This window comes from Taeniopygia guttata, chromosome 1A (genome assembly GCF_048771995.1).
Source record: "Taeniopygia guttata chromosome 1A, bTaeGut7.mat, whole genome shotgun sequence".
NCBI classification, from domain to species: domain Eukaryota; kingdom Metazoa; phylum Chordata; class Aves; order Passeriformes; family Estrildidae; genus Taeniopygia; species Taeniopygia guttata.
In genome coordinates this window covers 6,981,173-6,997,613 of record NC_133025.1, presented here as the reverse complement: position 1 = coordinate 6,997,613, position 16,441 = coordinate 6,981,173, and the positions used below count along the sequence as shown (strand labels likewise).

General features: G+C 44.8%; 1 protein-coding gene across 13 annotated transcripts in view; it reads left to right on the top strand.

The window, feature by feature from the left end:
* Nucleotides 1-16,441, top strand: part of FRMD4A (FERM domain containing 4A) — a 357,158-nt gene that overhangs the window by 133,239 nt on the left and 207,478 nt on the right. Inside the window, exon 1 of one of the 13 annotated variants that reach the window (XM_072918939.1) lies at nt 3,037-5,521. The exons of 11 other annotated variants lie outside the window; for them this stretch is intronic. In XM_072918939.1, the coding sequence (XP_072775040.1) occupies nt 5,423-5,521 (99 nt within the window). In that variant the 5' untranslated portion in view covers nt 3,037-5,422. Of the gene's footprint in view, nt 1-3,036; nt 5,522-13,724; nt 14,176-16,441 lie in introns of those variants that run through there. One more of the 13 variants, XM_030290791.4, reaches the window with a different exon arrangement.

Genomic DNA, 16,441 nt, shown 5'->3' with positions numbered 1-16,441 from the left:
ATATCTCCCCTTTGTCATCTTTCCCAGCCTGAACACTCCTTATCCATTGAATCCCACTGTATAAGGAATTGCTTCCTACCTGTGCAGGGAGCCTGTGATTAAAGTTTAGTGTGGGTTGCTGCATCAGTCAGGGAGCATACATTCCCCTTGCCCAAAACTGAAGTACAGATACCTTTGATATGGCACACAGCAGGTGTTAGACTGTGCCCAGTGCCAGGACTGAAAGGGAATGGGATGGGAAGGGCTGTACTCAACTGTCTCTGTGGAGGAAATGTATGAGGCAAGAGTAATAATAGACCTGTTCAAATATAATATCTTTAGGACCCACATTTCTGGACACACAAATGCTGATTCACAGACCACAAAAAAGAAAAAAGTATGCAAATATTTTAGGAGAAGCCCAAGAACTTGGAGTTTTTTTCTTAAAAGTTGTGTGGACCAGAAGCTACTGCAATAATGCATTCAGACCTCAGTCCATGATGTCCTTAGTCCCAGCTCCCAGAGAGGCCCTAGAAAAATGCAGATTCTCCACATTTATCATGATCAGTCCAAATGTAAATGAGAGACTCAAAATAACTAAGGGTTGGCAACCACATCAAGAGTCTGGGTGTGCTTCTTGTTCATGTGTGCTGAGGTGTTCTTCTCAGAAGGTGGATTTGCACAACTGGTTGAGAAAGGCTTTCTTCAGCAATCCTGCATGCTGCTTTTCCCCATCCCTATTCATTTTTCACACTAGAAGGAAAGCCAAAACCTTTTCCAGACTGGGGAGAAAACACATGGAAAAGGGAAGCAGAACAAGAAAAAGTGATGAATTACAATAGGTGAGAAGCAAGGTGACTGTCCCAGGGAAGTGGGAGAGCCATAATCAGGATTTCTGCTGCTGTCCTCCTGCATCTACTGAGCACTGATTTCTCTCTTGTTTTAGGAAAAAAATTCTGGCATTGCTTATAGAAACCACCCCACCACAAGTTTGTCAAAATTGGCTAGTCATCCTAAAATTATGAACCTTCTTTTTGTTCAATAGTTGTATTTAAAAACATAATAAAAATGTTTTCTAGGTGATCTACAAAGGGAAGTGTTCCTTCCTTGTGTTTGAATGTCTCCCCATTCCCTCAACCCAGTGAGAGTGATCACATAAACCAAGGGTATGCAGATGGTTGCAAGTGGCTGAATTATAGATTAGCTACTTATTACTGTTACTTTAAATAAATATGCTTTCTATTATAATGTGCTGGAAGCATAAAAACATCTTCAAGCTGAGGACTAGTAATCTGTTCAGCCATGATAACTTCTGCTCTTGTTGTGTTTCTTGAGGGAAAAGCAGAAAAATTCAATGATGGTTTAACCAGTGACAGGTGACTGCTGCAGTGGCATAAATAAAATTTGCATGTCCTTGGTACTTGAGTCGGAGCACACCAAGACATCATTTTGAAATGAAGTGGAACATACATTTTAATGCCTGCAAACATCAGAAAGGTATTTCAAAGAGCAAACAGATCTTCTTCCCTTGGGATTAAATGCTCCTTGAGCTTTCCACCATCCAGATCCAGGATCAGTTCAGTAGATGTGCTGGTGAAATCCAGCCCAAATCCTATCCTTGGAGGGTCCCATGCACCTTCCAGAAAGGGGAAGCAGTTTTACCATGACCCCAACCATCCTCCACGGATGTTAAGTGGTATTTTCACACACTTCAGCTGATTGCTCAAGTGGCATGGCAGGCTTTTGCCATACAATCCCAGAGCAGCAAGAATCCCCAGTCATGTGGTCCCAGCATTAGGCTGCTTCTTTGAGTGTCTTCCTGTTGCTTTTTAGAGCATGTGACATCTCTGTGCTGTGTGCTTTTTAGTCTTTAGAGGTCTCTCACCACCCCATGCCACCAATCTTCCCCTCTCCAAGCCCTTTGACCAGAGCACTTTCCCCTGCCATGCCCATCAGTGTCAGTGGACACATAGCCCTCTAGAGCTGCTGGGGACATCCCCCATGGACAGTGAGGAGCAGCTGATTTCCCTCCTGGATCTGTGCCCCCCTTCCTCTCATGCCACAGCTGCTTGTTTTCACCTAAGGAAGGCTCCTGAGGACCAAGCTGCTCTCAGGAGAGCTGAGCTGGGGAGGAGCTGTGAGTGGCACGGTGCTCCTCAGGACACCCTCTGCCCCCTGACCTCCAGGCAGGTGAGACAATGATGTAGGGAATTAGAAACACTGAAGCACATGGCCAGGATGGTGAAAACAATGGGGATACTCCCTTTTTGTTTTGGTGGCTTTCCCTAAGGTGATGAATGAACCAAGCATCCCATCGATACCTCTGCACCTGCCTGTTTTCCTCAGCACCACAAGAGCAGTCTGCTAGAGCTGTTTGTCAGATATGATTGCTGGAAGAGAAGGGATGTATCAGTGAGGAAGATCTTACAGCTCCAGCACTGTCCCAGTGCCACCCAAACCTTCCCCATTTCTTCAAACTAGGCCAGAATGACACTTGGGACTCTGTGCTTATTTTATGGTATATAAAGTGTGCAAAGGTATAGAGACAGAATCCCTTCTGTGGGTATTCATGTAACACCTCACACCCAGAGAATGCACTTCTGGAGTCAATGGGTTCCCTAATGTGAGTTCTTAGATATGGAAAGAGGAAACAGAAAAATAATGAATGAACATTGCTGAGAAAGAAGCCTCAGGAGGGACTGTGCCTCAGCAAAGAACATAATCACCTTAACCTTATTATTAATATTTTTTTAAGCAGGAAGATGGTCATCTTGGAGCTGTCTGGTGTCTGGGCTTTGCTAGAGCACAGTGCTCTAATGAAGGACAGGGTTAGAATAATTTTGGGGCTGAAGGAATTAAGGAGCTGGCTTGTACCCAGAGTTGAAACAAAAATTGCTGTGGGGCTTAAACCTGTTTTTAACAAGAGTATGTAGCCTGCCAGATCTGGTGAGAGATTAGCAATTTAATTATACAGGCCCTGGCTTCCTGCTTCCCACTAAGTGCCTAAAACCCCTCTAAAGAGGCCCATTACCTTCCTTTTTTTTTTTTTTTTCTTTCTTTTTTTTTCTCTCGCATTAACTAGGCAATTCAGAGCAGCTTAAACACAGAGGAAGGACAGGGGTTCTCTTGCAGAGATCTCCAGGTTTTATGGCTAAGTGCCTCCTGATGGATCTGTCAGAGCATCCCACAGGAGCAAACCTGTCACTCCCCGCAGCGACCACGACCATTAGCTTCATCTCCAGCATCCCTGGAAGCATTTTCTGTGTGTCCCCTCTTGAACCCACTGAGGAGAGCACGGGCTTTTCTCAGGCTCTGGCTGGCTTTGAGAGAGAAAGAGGCAGAGTGAGCAGCCAGGCTCTGGGCAAAGGCTTTGGGGCAGAAAGCCTCGGCAGGAGCCTTGGGGATGGCTGAGTGCTGTTTCACATGGGAAACAGGGGAAAGGCAGGCAGAAAGCTGCTGAGAAACATGTGGCATGCAACCTGCTGAGCTCCAAAAGGCTGTTTGAAAGAGGGAGAAGGAGAAAGAAGTGCCAGACAGGAGATTTTTGTCTTTTTCATTCACAGGGAGCAAGTTTATTAAGGATTGTGAGGCTCCCATACAATAAGCAATGAATTCTCTGCAACTGTTTTTCTTTCCAGCGCTGTCTGTGGGTGGTTTTCAGATAGTCCTGCTTCACAGATGCTCTTCAGAGGTGGGAGTAGACTTGTGTTAATACTGCAAGTTCACCCATGCATGCAGCCATTGCAGTCCCCATGGTTTCCTAGGGCTGTTTTGGTGTCTCTAGGTTCAACTCTGCTCTCCCTGCACCACATCCCCAGCCAGGCACCCACTGATCCAGTGTCTGGATCCCACTGTTGTACGTACCAGAGCTTGTTTTGGCAGTCAGGTTCCTGCTAAGGAGTGCAGGGAGCAGGTACCACATACTTTTAACAGGTATGTTCCTGATAAATGCCCTTATGATGCAGGAAAGTAATGATTTCTCCATCTCCTACACTTTTGTCCATCCAAAGGGCTGAGCTAGGAATGGATCAGACCCCAGAGCACCAGGTTGTTGCTGTCAGAGTTGTTGGCTATAATACCTAAAATCCTTTAAAAACCAGAGCAAAGACATCTGCTCTGCAGGCCACAGGAAATCTAGCAAGAATGTAATGGAGTGTAATCAGTGACAGATTTGTCACCTCTGTTCCATGGCTGAGGAAAAGCGCTGTGATAGATGAGACCCTGGCCTCAAGCTGCCTTTATGTCATGCTAAGCCAGGCTTTAATTTCTGGGACAACGAGGGAGAACTCCATTCCTCTTTGGTCAGCCACTTGGCCCTGGGGATCAGCCCACTGTGGGGTCATGCTGGGGTAGGGAGAGGATGTAAGAGAGCAATGGCACTGATTGAGGTGTTGCAGCTCCCCAGTGCCCAATTTGTATGAGCTGATTGCACCTTCAGAGGTGAGCCACACTCCAGATTTGGGATTGGGAAGTCATTTCCCCAGTCATATTGTCAGGTGTTTCACCATTACCTGGTTTGTCTTCCAGTGTGCTCCCTGGAACCAGCTGGGAAATCTTTTGGTTGTGTGAGGGCACTGGCAATGCATTGGTGCTTTCTGCCATGGTTTCCAGCCTTACTTGCAGTTGAATGTTGGTGGGGTTTGTACACAAAAACCAAGATATCCCCTCTGCTGGGAGATTACTGAGGTTGAAATTAACTTAGGGGGGAACTGGATGTCAGGTCACAGAGAGTGGTATCCCTCTGAGATTCTCACACTCCCTGGTCCCTTCCTAAACCCTTGACTCCTTCAACCAAGAGATTATCTGGCCTCAACAAACTTAGTAATAAAAAAGAGTTGTTACATTTCATTGTCCTGGGGAGAAGCATTAAAGTGCAATGAAGTATAAAAAAAAAAACTGGGAGCCCATAAGAAACAGCCAAAACGCAGCATTTTATTCTTTGGGTTCCACAGTTAGAGGATTTTTTTTTTTTTAAGCAAATAAAATAATGCTGAGGTTTGATTCATGTTTTTTTAATTCCTCAGAAGTCTGCAATGTCATTCTCCTGGTTTGGCATCCTAATTCAAAGTGAAATGCATAAAGCCAAAAGGAGTGTGTCAAGGAGTTTCTCTAGCTTTCATCATCTTTTTTTTTTTCCATCAGCAGACACCATCCTTTTTGAACTGACTGGCAGTGTGTAAAAAGGAAAAGAGGGAAGGGCTTGGTAATAAAATGGTAATGAGATTCTTATTATTGTTTTCAGTGGTATCAGCATAGAACCTTTATGTGTATAACAACAGCTAAATATTCAACTACAGAAACTTGTTTTTAGCAAGCTTGTAACAACTGACTGCAGCACACTCGCAGTGTCCAGCCTTCAGGAAGAATTAACAGCTATCAGTACATGCTGCCAGCAGCTGGATGCACACTGTAAGAGGAGTTTTATCTTTATCAAAAAAAGGATATGAAAAAATACGCGAGGATGAGGCACAAGCTCCCGCGGCTCTGCAGAGCCCCGCCACGGGTGCACGCTGAGCTCAGGGTCTGCACTGCCCTGCCAAAGGTGGGTGCCAGGGGATGTGGGGGGTGGGATGGTGGGATAAAGCTTCATTATGGACTTCTGGAGGAGTTTTCCGAAGCTGTAATTTTTGAAGATGGGGAAGGAAGGGGGATAGCATGAAATGGGGAGGTGGGGATTTCTTCTCTGTGGGATGAAGTCGTCTGGGACATCCATCCTCTGTCCAGGTGAAATGAGAGGTTGCTTCACTGCTTTAAGTCTCTTCAAATTCAGGCTATAAGAGCAAGAGGCCCCAGGGCCTCTGAGAGTGGTCAGCTGGGAGCAGATTGAAAAAACATCATCCCTAATCCCCATCTGTGGTCAGCAGAGGCACAAGTTTCTTCTCCAATCTGCCTCTGGAGAAACTTCTCTCTCTCACTGACTCTTCAGGGCAGTGTCCTTTACAGTGGGGGTTAAAATCTCTGAAGATCTCCCTGCTCCCCCTGTCCTCCATCACCTCTACAGCATTATTGTATTCTGTGCATGTTTAGAGTTTCAGGACATTGGTTCTCCTTGAGTCATCAAACTCTGCTGTCCAAACACCCATGTGTCACATAGCAGGAAACACTGCAAGTGTTTCTAAATGCTTGCCTGTGCAAAGTGTGCCAGGGAAATACCCTGGAAGTGCCTGAGGATAATTTCTGTGAGCAGCGTGGATGTGAGCCAGAGGAAGAAGGAGGCAAGGGGATGGGAGTTCAGTGGTTTGAGCAGAGGTTGTTATTTTGGTACTTCTGGATGCGTGGGGTTTCTCTGTGCATCTCGCTGTGAGTGGCACTTGTGAGCTGAGAACATCCTAGCTGCCACAGGCAGGGTACCTCACTTCTGATCCAGCACACCCAGGAAGCTCAGCCACGTTCACTGCAGCAGATGTGGCCGATAAAACCCATCAGCAAACACGGTGTGATGGAAATGCCTTGGCAGCCCAAAGCCCCTCTGTGAGGACTCCAGCCACGGGGGTAGCACGACAGAAGCAGCTGCTTGCACCGCCAGGCCCCAACTCTCTTGCTGTGCCAGACTTTGTAGAAATGCTAAAAGCAGAATTATGAGCATGCATCTCCAGGGTACCGTAAATATCATTTTTAATTAACTGGCAATTCTACAGAGGAGACTTTGTGCAGTTCTGTGAGACATGGGAACAAAGTTCAGCCTGTCCCTGTGACAGAGCTCCAAATTTCCCCTGCACTTTCCCAACCCAACGCCAGCAAACAGATGTGCTCTGTGCCTCCTATTTATGCGCTCCCAAGAAATTAGCACCCCGTTAAGCTACACAATGCAGTGCATTTATTTTTATTTCACTGTGCTGCAGCCTTTCAATGGGAACTCCACACTATTTCTTACTGGAATCAAATCCAGACTAGCATCAAGGGCTTCTTAAATCAACAGCCTATGAGAGTAGAATTTTGTGCAGCAGAACTAGTGCCTATAGCTTAAGATAAAGTAAGATAAAGCAGCTGCCAAGATTCTGAGTCCAGTGTTTGACTCCAGTTCAAAAGAGAAGGGACAGAGAGGAAGATTTAATTTCCAAATACCTGAAACTGGGACTATGATTTATTTGCAGACCCACTTTAAGGCAATAAACAGCTATATTTATATCTCCTGAATGTGCCTATTATTTCAAGATCTCACCCACCAAGTGAAAGCAACCTGACAAAGCAGCACTGTAGGGAGCCAAAAAATGTATAAAAAGCAATTGATCCATTATAGATGCAGTCTCAGGCAAGCTCAGTCTATTTTTAATCATTTTAATAATGCAGCTGATTTGCTACATCAAGGAGGGAAGCTGAAGTGGGATTCCTCACGGCGAGCTAAATAATAGGCTCATGTGGCTCAGTGGCATCTGGACATCTCCGAGACCGTGCATGGCTCAGCCATCTCCCAGGGAAATGGTGCCACTGCAGCAACCCTGCCCAGCAGGTCACCTGGAGACATGGCAGACCCCAGAGACAAATGGATGATGCTTTAGGAAAGCAAGAGTGGGCCACTGAACTGTGGGAAGTGGGATTAGAAAACGGGAGGGTTTATCAACAGCATTTAAAAGGTGCATTTCTGTTGCTGAGATTTGGGCAGATGGATTGTGATGCAGGTTGCTGCCATGCAAGACAGATTTGGGAAGGCACAGCCAGACTAGGAGACTGATTCCTTCATGTTCTCCATGTCCTCCATGACCACAGTCCCCTCTCTCCACTTGAAAGAGACAAAACCCATCTAAGCAACACCCACTCAGCTTATTTGTGCCAAAACGGCTCCTTCATCCTTGGGTGGCTTGTTTGGCCTTGGGGGAAGTCTGGAAGAAAGAAAACTTGAGGTTTCCCTTCCCTCGCCCAGAGAGTCCTTTAAATGAAAGCGCATGTGAGGGGGACAGGAGACAAATGCCTTTAGCCAAAGGGTGGCTTTTAGGACACTCAGTTAAATCAAGAAAATATAACAATGCCTTAGTTACAGAGAGCGGTGGGAGGCCATCAAGGAGGGAGGGACCACCCATGAGAAGCAATGCAGTGAGGACAGTGAAAAAAGTCAGCCAGTGGCAGCTATGCCCAGGAAGAAGATGAGATATTGGTTGAATATAGTGACAATAAAATAGAAATTATAGCCACATTTTTTTTAACTTGAAAGCTGAGTGCCCCACAGCACCTGGGACTCCTCAGAGGCAGGATGGTCCAGGACCCCATTTTGCTGACTTCTAAGCTTGCTTCATAAAGCAAACAGGACTGTCCCAGTTAAAGGCTGTAAAAAGGTTGGGACAAGCCTTGGTGCTAAACCTGCCAGGACTCTGTTCATTGATTTTCTTCCCTGCAATACCTCAGAGCTGCTGGCATCTCCCATATGGAGACTTCCTTATAAAAACGTTTGTCTTGTTGTCGTGTGGAAGCAGCATTTTTTCCTCCTTTATGGAGCTATGTCAATCCCACTGCGGGCAAAAGGTCAGGAATGGGACTCCCACGCTCATTCTTCATCTGGCAGCACGGACCAGCCCCAGCCTGGCAAACCCCTCAGATGGAAGCAGTGGCTCCTCAGCCCCATTGCCAGTGAGAGGACTGACAGATGTGGGATCTCAGCTGGCCAACTGAGCAGCCAAAGATGTGCTGTACCCTTGCCTGGCAGTCACTGAGTACCTGCAGGCTTGTCCCACACAGTTAAGATGGGAAGATGCTCTTGAAGAAAAGGAATGTTTTACCCTTTCCAAGTTGTTCACCATCATTCTGTAGGTCTCTTTCTCCTTTTTTTTTCCCCCTGGACAAAAAAGTCCACTATGCCTACTCAGTCATTTCTTTATAGAAGCCATTTTTCTTACATTTAATCATCTTTATTGCCTTTTCTTGAATACTGTCCCTCATCTTTATGTCTTTTCTGGAGATAAAACACAGTATTCAAGATGTAAGTGAACCCTGGTTTGATACAGTGGCATATTAATATTCTCTTTTACTTGCCCCTTGGTAAATGTTAATATTTTATTTGCTTATTCAACCACTACTGAGCAATGAACTGATGTTTCATAGAATTATTATAATCCAAATATCTTACTCCTGAGTGAGTCCAGAGTCCATAATCTCATATATGTGAAGTTCAGAACATTTTTCTGTGAACATTACTTCACATTTGGCTACATTAAATTTAATTAGCTGTTTTATTGCTCATTTACTTAGTCTCCTCATATCTTTCGGCAGGCCCTTATTCTCATTAGCCTGAATACCACAGTGTCACCTGGAAACTGTGCTCCCTCACTGCTCTCCCTCTTTCACAGACTGCCTGTTAATAGGTAAAGCAATGTGTATCCTCACTCAGATCCCTGGAGAAAACTCAAAATCATCTCCCTGCTCATCAGCTTTACTGCATGAACTCAAGGTTTGCAAGATTCCTTCTCTGGAGATATATCACAGCTGGATGCCTTCATCTGATCAGGCTCTGCATTTCAGAGATATGAGGTAGAGCCATAGGCTGATGTCCAGCCTTTGCTGCAGCACTAGTTTAATTAATTCATTGCAAAATTATCACCAAGGCCTTCAGGTGACATTGAAAGCTACTGCAGGATGGGGCTGACTTACAGCACCATGCACCAAGGTGAGGGCAGATGGCTGTGCCCTGGGCCAGCTGGAACCTGACAGGCTTCACACACAGCTCCAGACTCAGTGAACAACCACAATCCAACCTGGAGGTGGCAGGTTGAACAGTTCCTTTGTCCAGGGTTTTGTGTGGAAAGGGAAACTGGAGATGGAAGGAAGGTTTTGGAAGCTGATGGTTCTCTGTCATCCAAGTTTACCAAGAGTATGGGATGTCCCTCTTCACCTTCCCCAAAGAGAACAAGTCTTTGTTGAGAGGACAAAGCACAGAAAAACCTGTGGAGGAGATCAAAAAGATTCATCTTCAAACCCTCACTTTGATTATTTCAAGTAAAAAAGTTCATAAAAGTTCTCTACTAATGGTGTAGAAGGACAGCCTGACTTGCCACAACTGAATTGGAGCCCATCCCACACCTGTGGGATGACAAAAGCACTGCCCCAAATGGACTTTTACCCATATTTGTCACACAGGTTCATGACTGAAGCCTTGGTCCCTTGGCTAGAGCAGTGGAGGAGAGCCAGGACGCCTTTCCTAGTGGGTTCCATGACTCAGGAATGATTTTTGCCTCATGGACAAATATCCTTCCCATCCTCCCTGCCTCAGCTCCCATCTTTGCAAGCTGGGCTGACCCAAACATAACATCCTGGGACTAATTAAACTCCAATCATCTTGTTAACCCTTTCTTGTCAACATTTGGCCTTACTTAGTAAACTGCTGTTCTGTTTTTACACACCTGTCTTTGTAAGCCTGTGCTTGCAGGGCAGCTCTTTCCTACCATCAAAAACCACCTTCACCCCTGGAACTCCCCACAGAAAAAAATTCTGGGACCCAGTGTGTCCCCAGATAACACTTCAGTTTTTTAAAAACAACATATTTTGCTGAAATCTTATTTTGGCAAAAATGCTACAAAAATCTTCCCTTTTGAGCTCTTTTCTGGTATCTTATTCCCAAATGGTCGAAGAAAACTAGGAAGGAAGTGAGGATAAAATGTGGGTGTAGAAGAACATCCTGTTCTGCACAAATACCCTGGTGTGTTGTCAGATGGATGCTCTGCTTTAAATAGAAGAGGTCTCATGCTTGCAAAGGCCAAAGTAATACATTCTCAGAAATTAAAAAAGATGGAAATAATGATTTAATAAAGAAACTGTTTGGACCTACTGCCTTAAAGAATTAACCAGGTTAGAGCTTGTCATTCTCACATGTGATCTCATTTCTGTGTGCACCTGTAATGCACAGGCACAGAGGTTTTGGGGGAAATCCCTAGGGAACTCAGAGAAATTCTTTCTTGTTTACTGTATTTGAATGGCTATCTCTATAAAAAAGGTCCCTTGGGGTAAGCAACCTTGAAGCAAGAGCTAGAAGAGATCCAATGGGATAGATTCAGAGCTTTTATGTGTTTGAAGAAGTACTTCTGCTTTGATCTGATTTTGTGACTCTAATTTCTGCTATCTGCTTTTCCAAGGGGTTGAATGAAACAGCTTTCTACACTTTGGTGCCTTTTTTTTTTACCATCAATATAATTTTACCACAGCCACACCAACTGCTTCAGTTATCACTAGAACATCGTGATTCTTTTTTCTCTTCTGCACATTTTTTGTATTTTACATTTTTTCCCATTTTGCTTTGCTTTGAATCTGAAATTTTATTGCAATTTAAATGAAAAAAAAAGGAAAGAGATACACCCTTGAGTACCATATGCCCTGCACTATGGGAGTCAGGAAAATTCCACAGGACTTTCAGCAAAGCAACTTTTCCCAGCAACACAACTTTTACCCAAACTTCAGACCATCTCTACAGATAGTTAATATTGATCAGCAGGAGAATTTCTCAGCTGAATATTGCAACTGCAAGAGCCTAAGAGCTGCTATATCAATATATATTGTTGCAATAAGGGAATCCCAGGCCATGCAGAGCTGAGCCTGGGTGAGAACCCAGGAATTCATTCATTCTCCTTGCCTTTGCCAGTGGAGCACGTGGTGTTTTAGTGTCAGGTGTTTCTTGAGTGGGCATCAGAAAAGGCATTATGTGTTCCCCTAAGCCATTTTCTTGTGCCTGATACTATTTTCTCCATCAGTTTTGAAATAATCTTGAAATTCATCTTTGTGAAGACAAGAATGAGTCTGTGTTGGAGTCAAAGCGTCTGTCACGTTGACACTGCGTTCTGACCCTGGAAGATGTCTCCTGTTGTTTATCTCTGTAACCAACACAATGCAGCTACAGGGACAGTCAAGGGGCACAAGTGACATGCATGCCCTGTTCTATTGCACAGAGGGTGCCTACAGAAAAGAATCTTTAATTTCGTATCTCAGTATTTAACACTTAGCCTTTGTGCAATCAATGGGGTGGGGAGGACAGAAGGGATCACATGTTTGATTCCAGTGAATTTCTTGTTGTGGTCTGACTGGTTGGACAGTGGCTGGGTCAGTTAGAGGTGACAAATGCATGATTCAGTCTCGCTGGAGCACTGCTGGTTCATCTGACACAGCCCAAACACTGATCTCTGGGGGCCAGGGACCTGCAGCAGGCCAGTCATGTGTGCCTGTACCCAGCCTGGTTGCATGGAAACCACAGATTCCCAGAATCTCTGCATTTCCATGCATGCTGGAGAGGATGAAGACCTTACCAGCAGTCAGGTCTTCTTCTGCAAATACTTCCTAGACAGCAGAACGTGTGAAATCCTGTCTGTGGTGGGCCCTGTGGCCATGCACACCAGCTCACCCCTTGCCTTACTGCCCCTGGGTTTCCACTGCCTTCCCTCCAAATATATTCCTCTTTGTTTTGATCCACGCTCATTAAAGCACCCCTCCACTCACACTGGTGAAGACAGGCAGTTTGTCAAACCTTTAATGAAAGGGCAGCATGTGAATGATTAACAGGCTTTTCTGCAGTAGACAAGCTTCCCGTGCTGGGTTTATTTCTGGAGCAGTCAACCCATTATCTGATGTAGGGCCATGTGTCAATGAGAGTTGGTCCAGCTGGAAAATGAATGACATGTCCTTCTCTGCTGTTGAGACCATCCATCATAACATGTCCCAAATGGTCCATCATGTTGTTGTCTAGTAAAACTCGGCCATCAGAGGCAGCTCCTGTTCAGATGCTAATGGGTACATGTCTGAAAATGTGATTTCAGCTATAACTCTGAGGATATTTAGTTGGAATTTATGACTAGAGGTCTTTCTAAGCTCCATCAACTCTATCCATCTCACACCTTTATAAATAATAATGGTCTTGAGTTTCTGAGGCCTTTAGAGCAGCCTCATGGATATTTTTTGTCCAGTGTCTGGAAAACATCACATGCAAGATTTCATTCTCAGATTTCAAACTATGTGGGTACATGTCAAATAAATAAAAAATAATTTGGCTGAGCAATGTGAACACTGTCTAGGATGCAGAAGACTTTGACACTGGTCCTGGCCATATCAAGACTTTCAGTGCCTCAGTTTCCTTTCTGGTTGTTTCCAGTTAACATTATAGAAAATCCTTGAAGGGAACCTCCACTGGGTTTTGCTTTGGTTGGGTCATGTCCATCAATATCTTCCCACTCCATGTGGAGCTGTGAGAGCTACAAAGTGCTAAGCAAGCAGAAACCTTTTCTCCATTGAGTTAAGTGGGAGCAGATGTGTGGAGAAACAGCAAGCACTTGGGCTCATGCTTGAAACTTTCCACAAATAGAGTAAATTGAAGGATCTAGTCGTGAGAAGTGCTCAGGGGACAAGGATGCTGCAGAGCTGAAGGGGTTGAGTGGTGGGAGTATGTGTCAGAAGTGGTGTTTGCAGGGTCAAACCCTGTAGTATTTTTTGGGGTTATTCCCCTCCATACATAACCTCAGCAGTCACCACTGCATGCCAGTGCCTTGGGGAGTGGGTAAGGGGATCTATTAATACTCTTAGGAAAGAATTAGTACCCAAACAACTTTTGTTTCCTTGTTTTTTACACGTCTGTGCTGTCCTCTGTCACTCGCTACAGCGCAGAGCCTGGTATGCTGTGACAAAGAGCTATTGATGGAGTGCTTGTGTGAATTGGCCCAGCACTGGTCACAGCCAACTTCTGTGGGACCCGCTGCCCCTGTTGGACAATACGCTCCAGTGTGCTGGGCCATTTGTGAAAGGTCAGAAATGAACAGAGAAATGGACTGGAGTCAAAAACAAGCAGTCCTATAAATATCAGTCATAGTCAAAGGCAGTTTATTCCATTCCTCCCCTCTCTCTCCCCTTGTGTGTGTGTGTCTCTCCCTCCCTCTGTTGTGGTTTCCCAGATATAACTCCATGCTTCTGGCTGGGGAGCTCTGAAAGGAAGGCAGCACACACGCTGCAGCTTCTGCTCCCATCCTGCACACATGGAATAATCCTCAGTCTTGCAAGCAGGGCTGACAGCCGGCACGGAGTCCAGCCGTCATCTGGACTCTGATGTTAAGTTTTGATTTCTTGGATTTTCCTTATCTGTGAGAAACTCATTTGTGACAGTCTGAGAACTAGATTTGGCCACAGACACTTTGGATTGCGACTTCTGACAGCTTTCCTCTGTTTGACTTCACAATGACTTTAGCAGCTAAATTAGAGGATATTGAAGTGACGCTGGAGCACCTACTAATGGATGTGTTTGTAAGTAAGCCACAATTTCCTTCTTAAATTGAGATGCCAATAATCCAGAAGGCAGTGTACAAATTTTATGGCATATCCAAAGTGTTACATTGACTTAATTTCTTTACATTTCCTGATAAACTCTGTGTAATCCAACTGTACCAATATGTTTTGGTTTAGGCATCTCCTGCAAGCAAGAACATGCAAAAGCGGGACAGTGTTAGATCCAAGACAAGGTAGATTTTGCACTGGTTTTGTGTATCATCTACAACTGTAATGTGAAAAGGAGGGGAGATTTGGTCAGTTTGAAGAATATTTCTGTAAAACTAGTGCATTGACAGAGATTTATATTGTACGTTGCTTGACATCAAGTGTCCTTGACTTTAGGATTTTGGCAGCTATTAGATTAAAATTGTGACTCTTGGGTTATTTTGTAAGAGATGTAGCAACAAGCAAAACAGTTGTGTTTTCAAGAGAATCCAGTTTATTACTCCTGGATGTATCAAATACTTTAAACCAGTGTAAATCTGCAATTGCTTCCTTGGAATCATTAAAGCTCAGTGAAGCAATGTATGATTTGCTTCTACACATCTGAGATAGGAATCTGTCTTTATCATCTCATCTTAAGGTTTCTTTAACATATCAAAGCATTTCTAAACATATTATTGCCTTTTCCAACACAGCTTGATGGATTTCACCTAAAGGTCAGAGATGGTCATGTTTTGGAAAGTTTTTTTGGTAGGGGGGGGATGGAAAGTAATAGTGAGGGATTGCCAGGTCATTTGTCTTTGTGGAAAAAAGTCATGTCAAGGTGATCTGTACTCTCTGAATTCAGGCTATAAGAAATAAGATAGCAAATGACCTTCTGAATTTTCAGAAGAGTTTTTGGCATCCCTTAAATGGAATATTCCGAATTTCAGGGTCTAGTGATGAGGAATCTTAGGCATAAACCACCAAAGTGAAAAACAGGAGATCTTGCCAGATTTCTAGCCTGTGGTCCAGTTATTGAGATGTCCATCTGTGCTGTGAAATGGATTCAAGTTTCTCTGTGCTGGCATCTTCCCTCAGTACTTTGGAAAGTGCCTCTACCCCTTTCTCAGGCTTCTGGGATTGGGGTAGATGAACATTATTGGAGGCTGTCCTGTGAAAGCCTCTCCACAGGGCACAAAATACTGAAATACTCTTTGGGCTGTAATATCTGAATCAGCCTAATGATTATTTGCTGCTCTGGGTTCCTTTTCCCAGCTCTCAGTACTGTGAATCCCAGAGAAAATCCCTAAGGATTTCAATCCCCATGACAAGAAAAGATGTAACATCTGCCTCTCATGACCAGAGCACACTGTGAAAGTTGTTCTGTGTGGGAAGGGGCCGGTGCTTTCTTTGGAGTGTTTGCAAATGTTGTAGGATAAACTTGGCACCACAATTCCTCTTGGTCTATTTATAGCTCAGCATTGCTTCACTGACTTGGGTGTTTGACACCTGGGGGACTGAGACCCTCCTGGCACAGGTGTCATTGAACAGTGGGTGCTTAAAGCATTTTGTCACAGGGTTGCTCCAAGCAGAATCTCAGAGACTGACAACATCTAGAAAGCCAGGGCTGACTGAGGCTGGCCAATTCTACATGTGTCTGGTTGTGTTTGAAGGGCATGAAAAGCCTCCTGTCTTGCTGGGAACCACACAGTGCAGTAAGACAGGGAAGCAGGGAATCATATCTCCTTGAGTCTTAATTTCCCATTGTCTATTTTGATGTCCATACCTTGATTCCATCCAAATGCCTCTCCTCATGAGTTTCTGGGTTTGGTGTTTAGTAATTTTTGCAATGAGAGTGACAGCTGGCCAAATAAAATGTGGGCCAAGTTCTCCAGAGGTGCAGGTGACCTCAGTTTATGAAACCAGTGGAGCTCTTCTCAGGTTGTGTTTTGAACTGGTCTCTCAAATTTCTAGAAACCCAGTGAAACACCCCCAGCTGGGACCGTGCAGTCACAGCTGAAACTGAGACGCAGGGACATGTCTGTGCAGTGCCATGCTGTGCCACCCCTGAGCACAGCTGGGTCTGGAGGAGCTGGGGTGTGTGAGCAGCATTGTGCAGGGCACACTGCAGCACTGTCACAGCTGTGTGCTCTGCACAGCCTGGGGCTGAGCGACCCAGGGGCAGCATGTCCAGGCTTCACATCTCACCTCAGGGCTGGGAATCCAATCTAGCCTCTATGCAAATCAAGGAAAAAACTTTTCCCTTATGAGCAACTGCGTTTGCAGCTAGCTGGGCTCTTCTAAATTCTACCTAGGA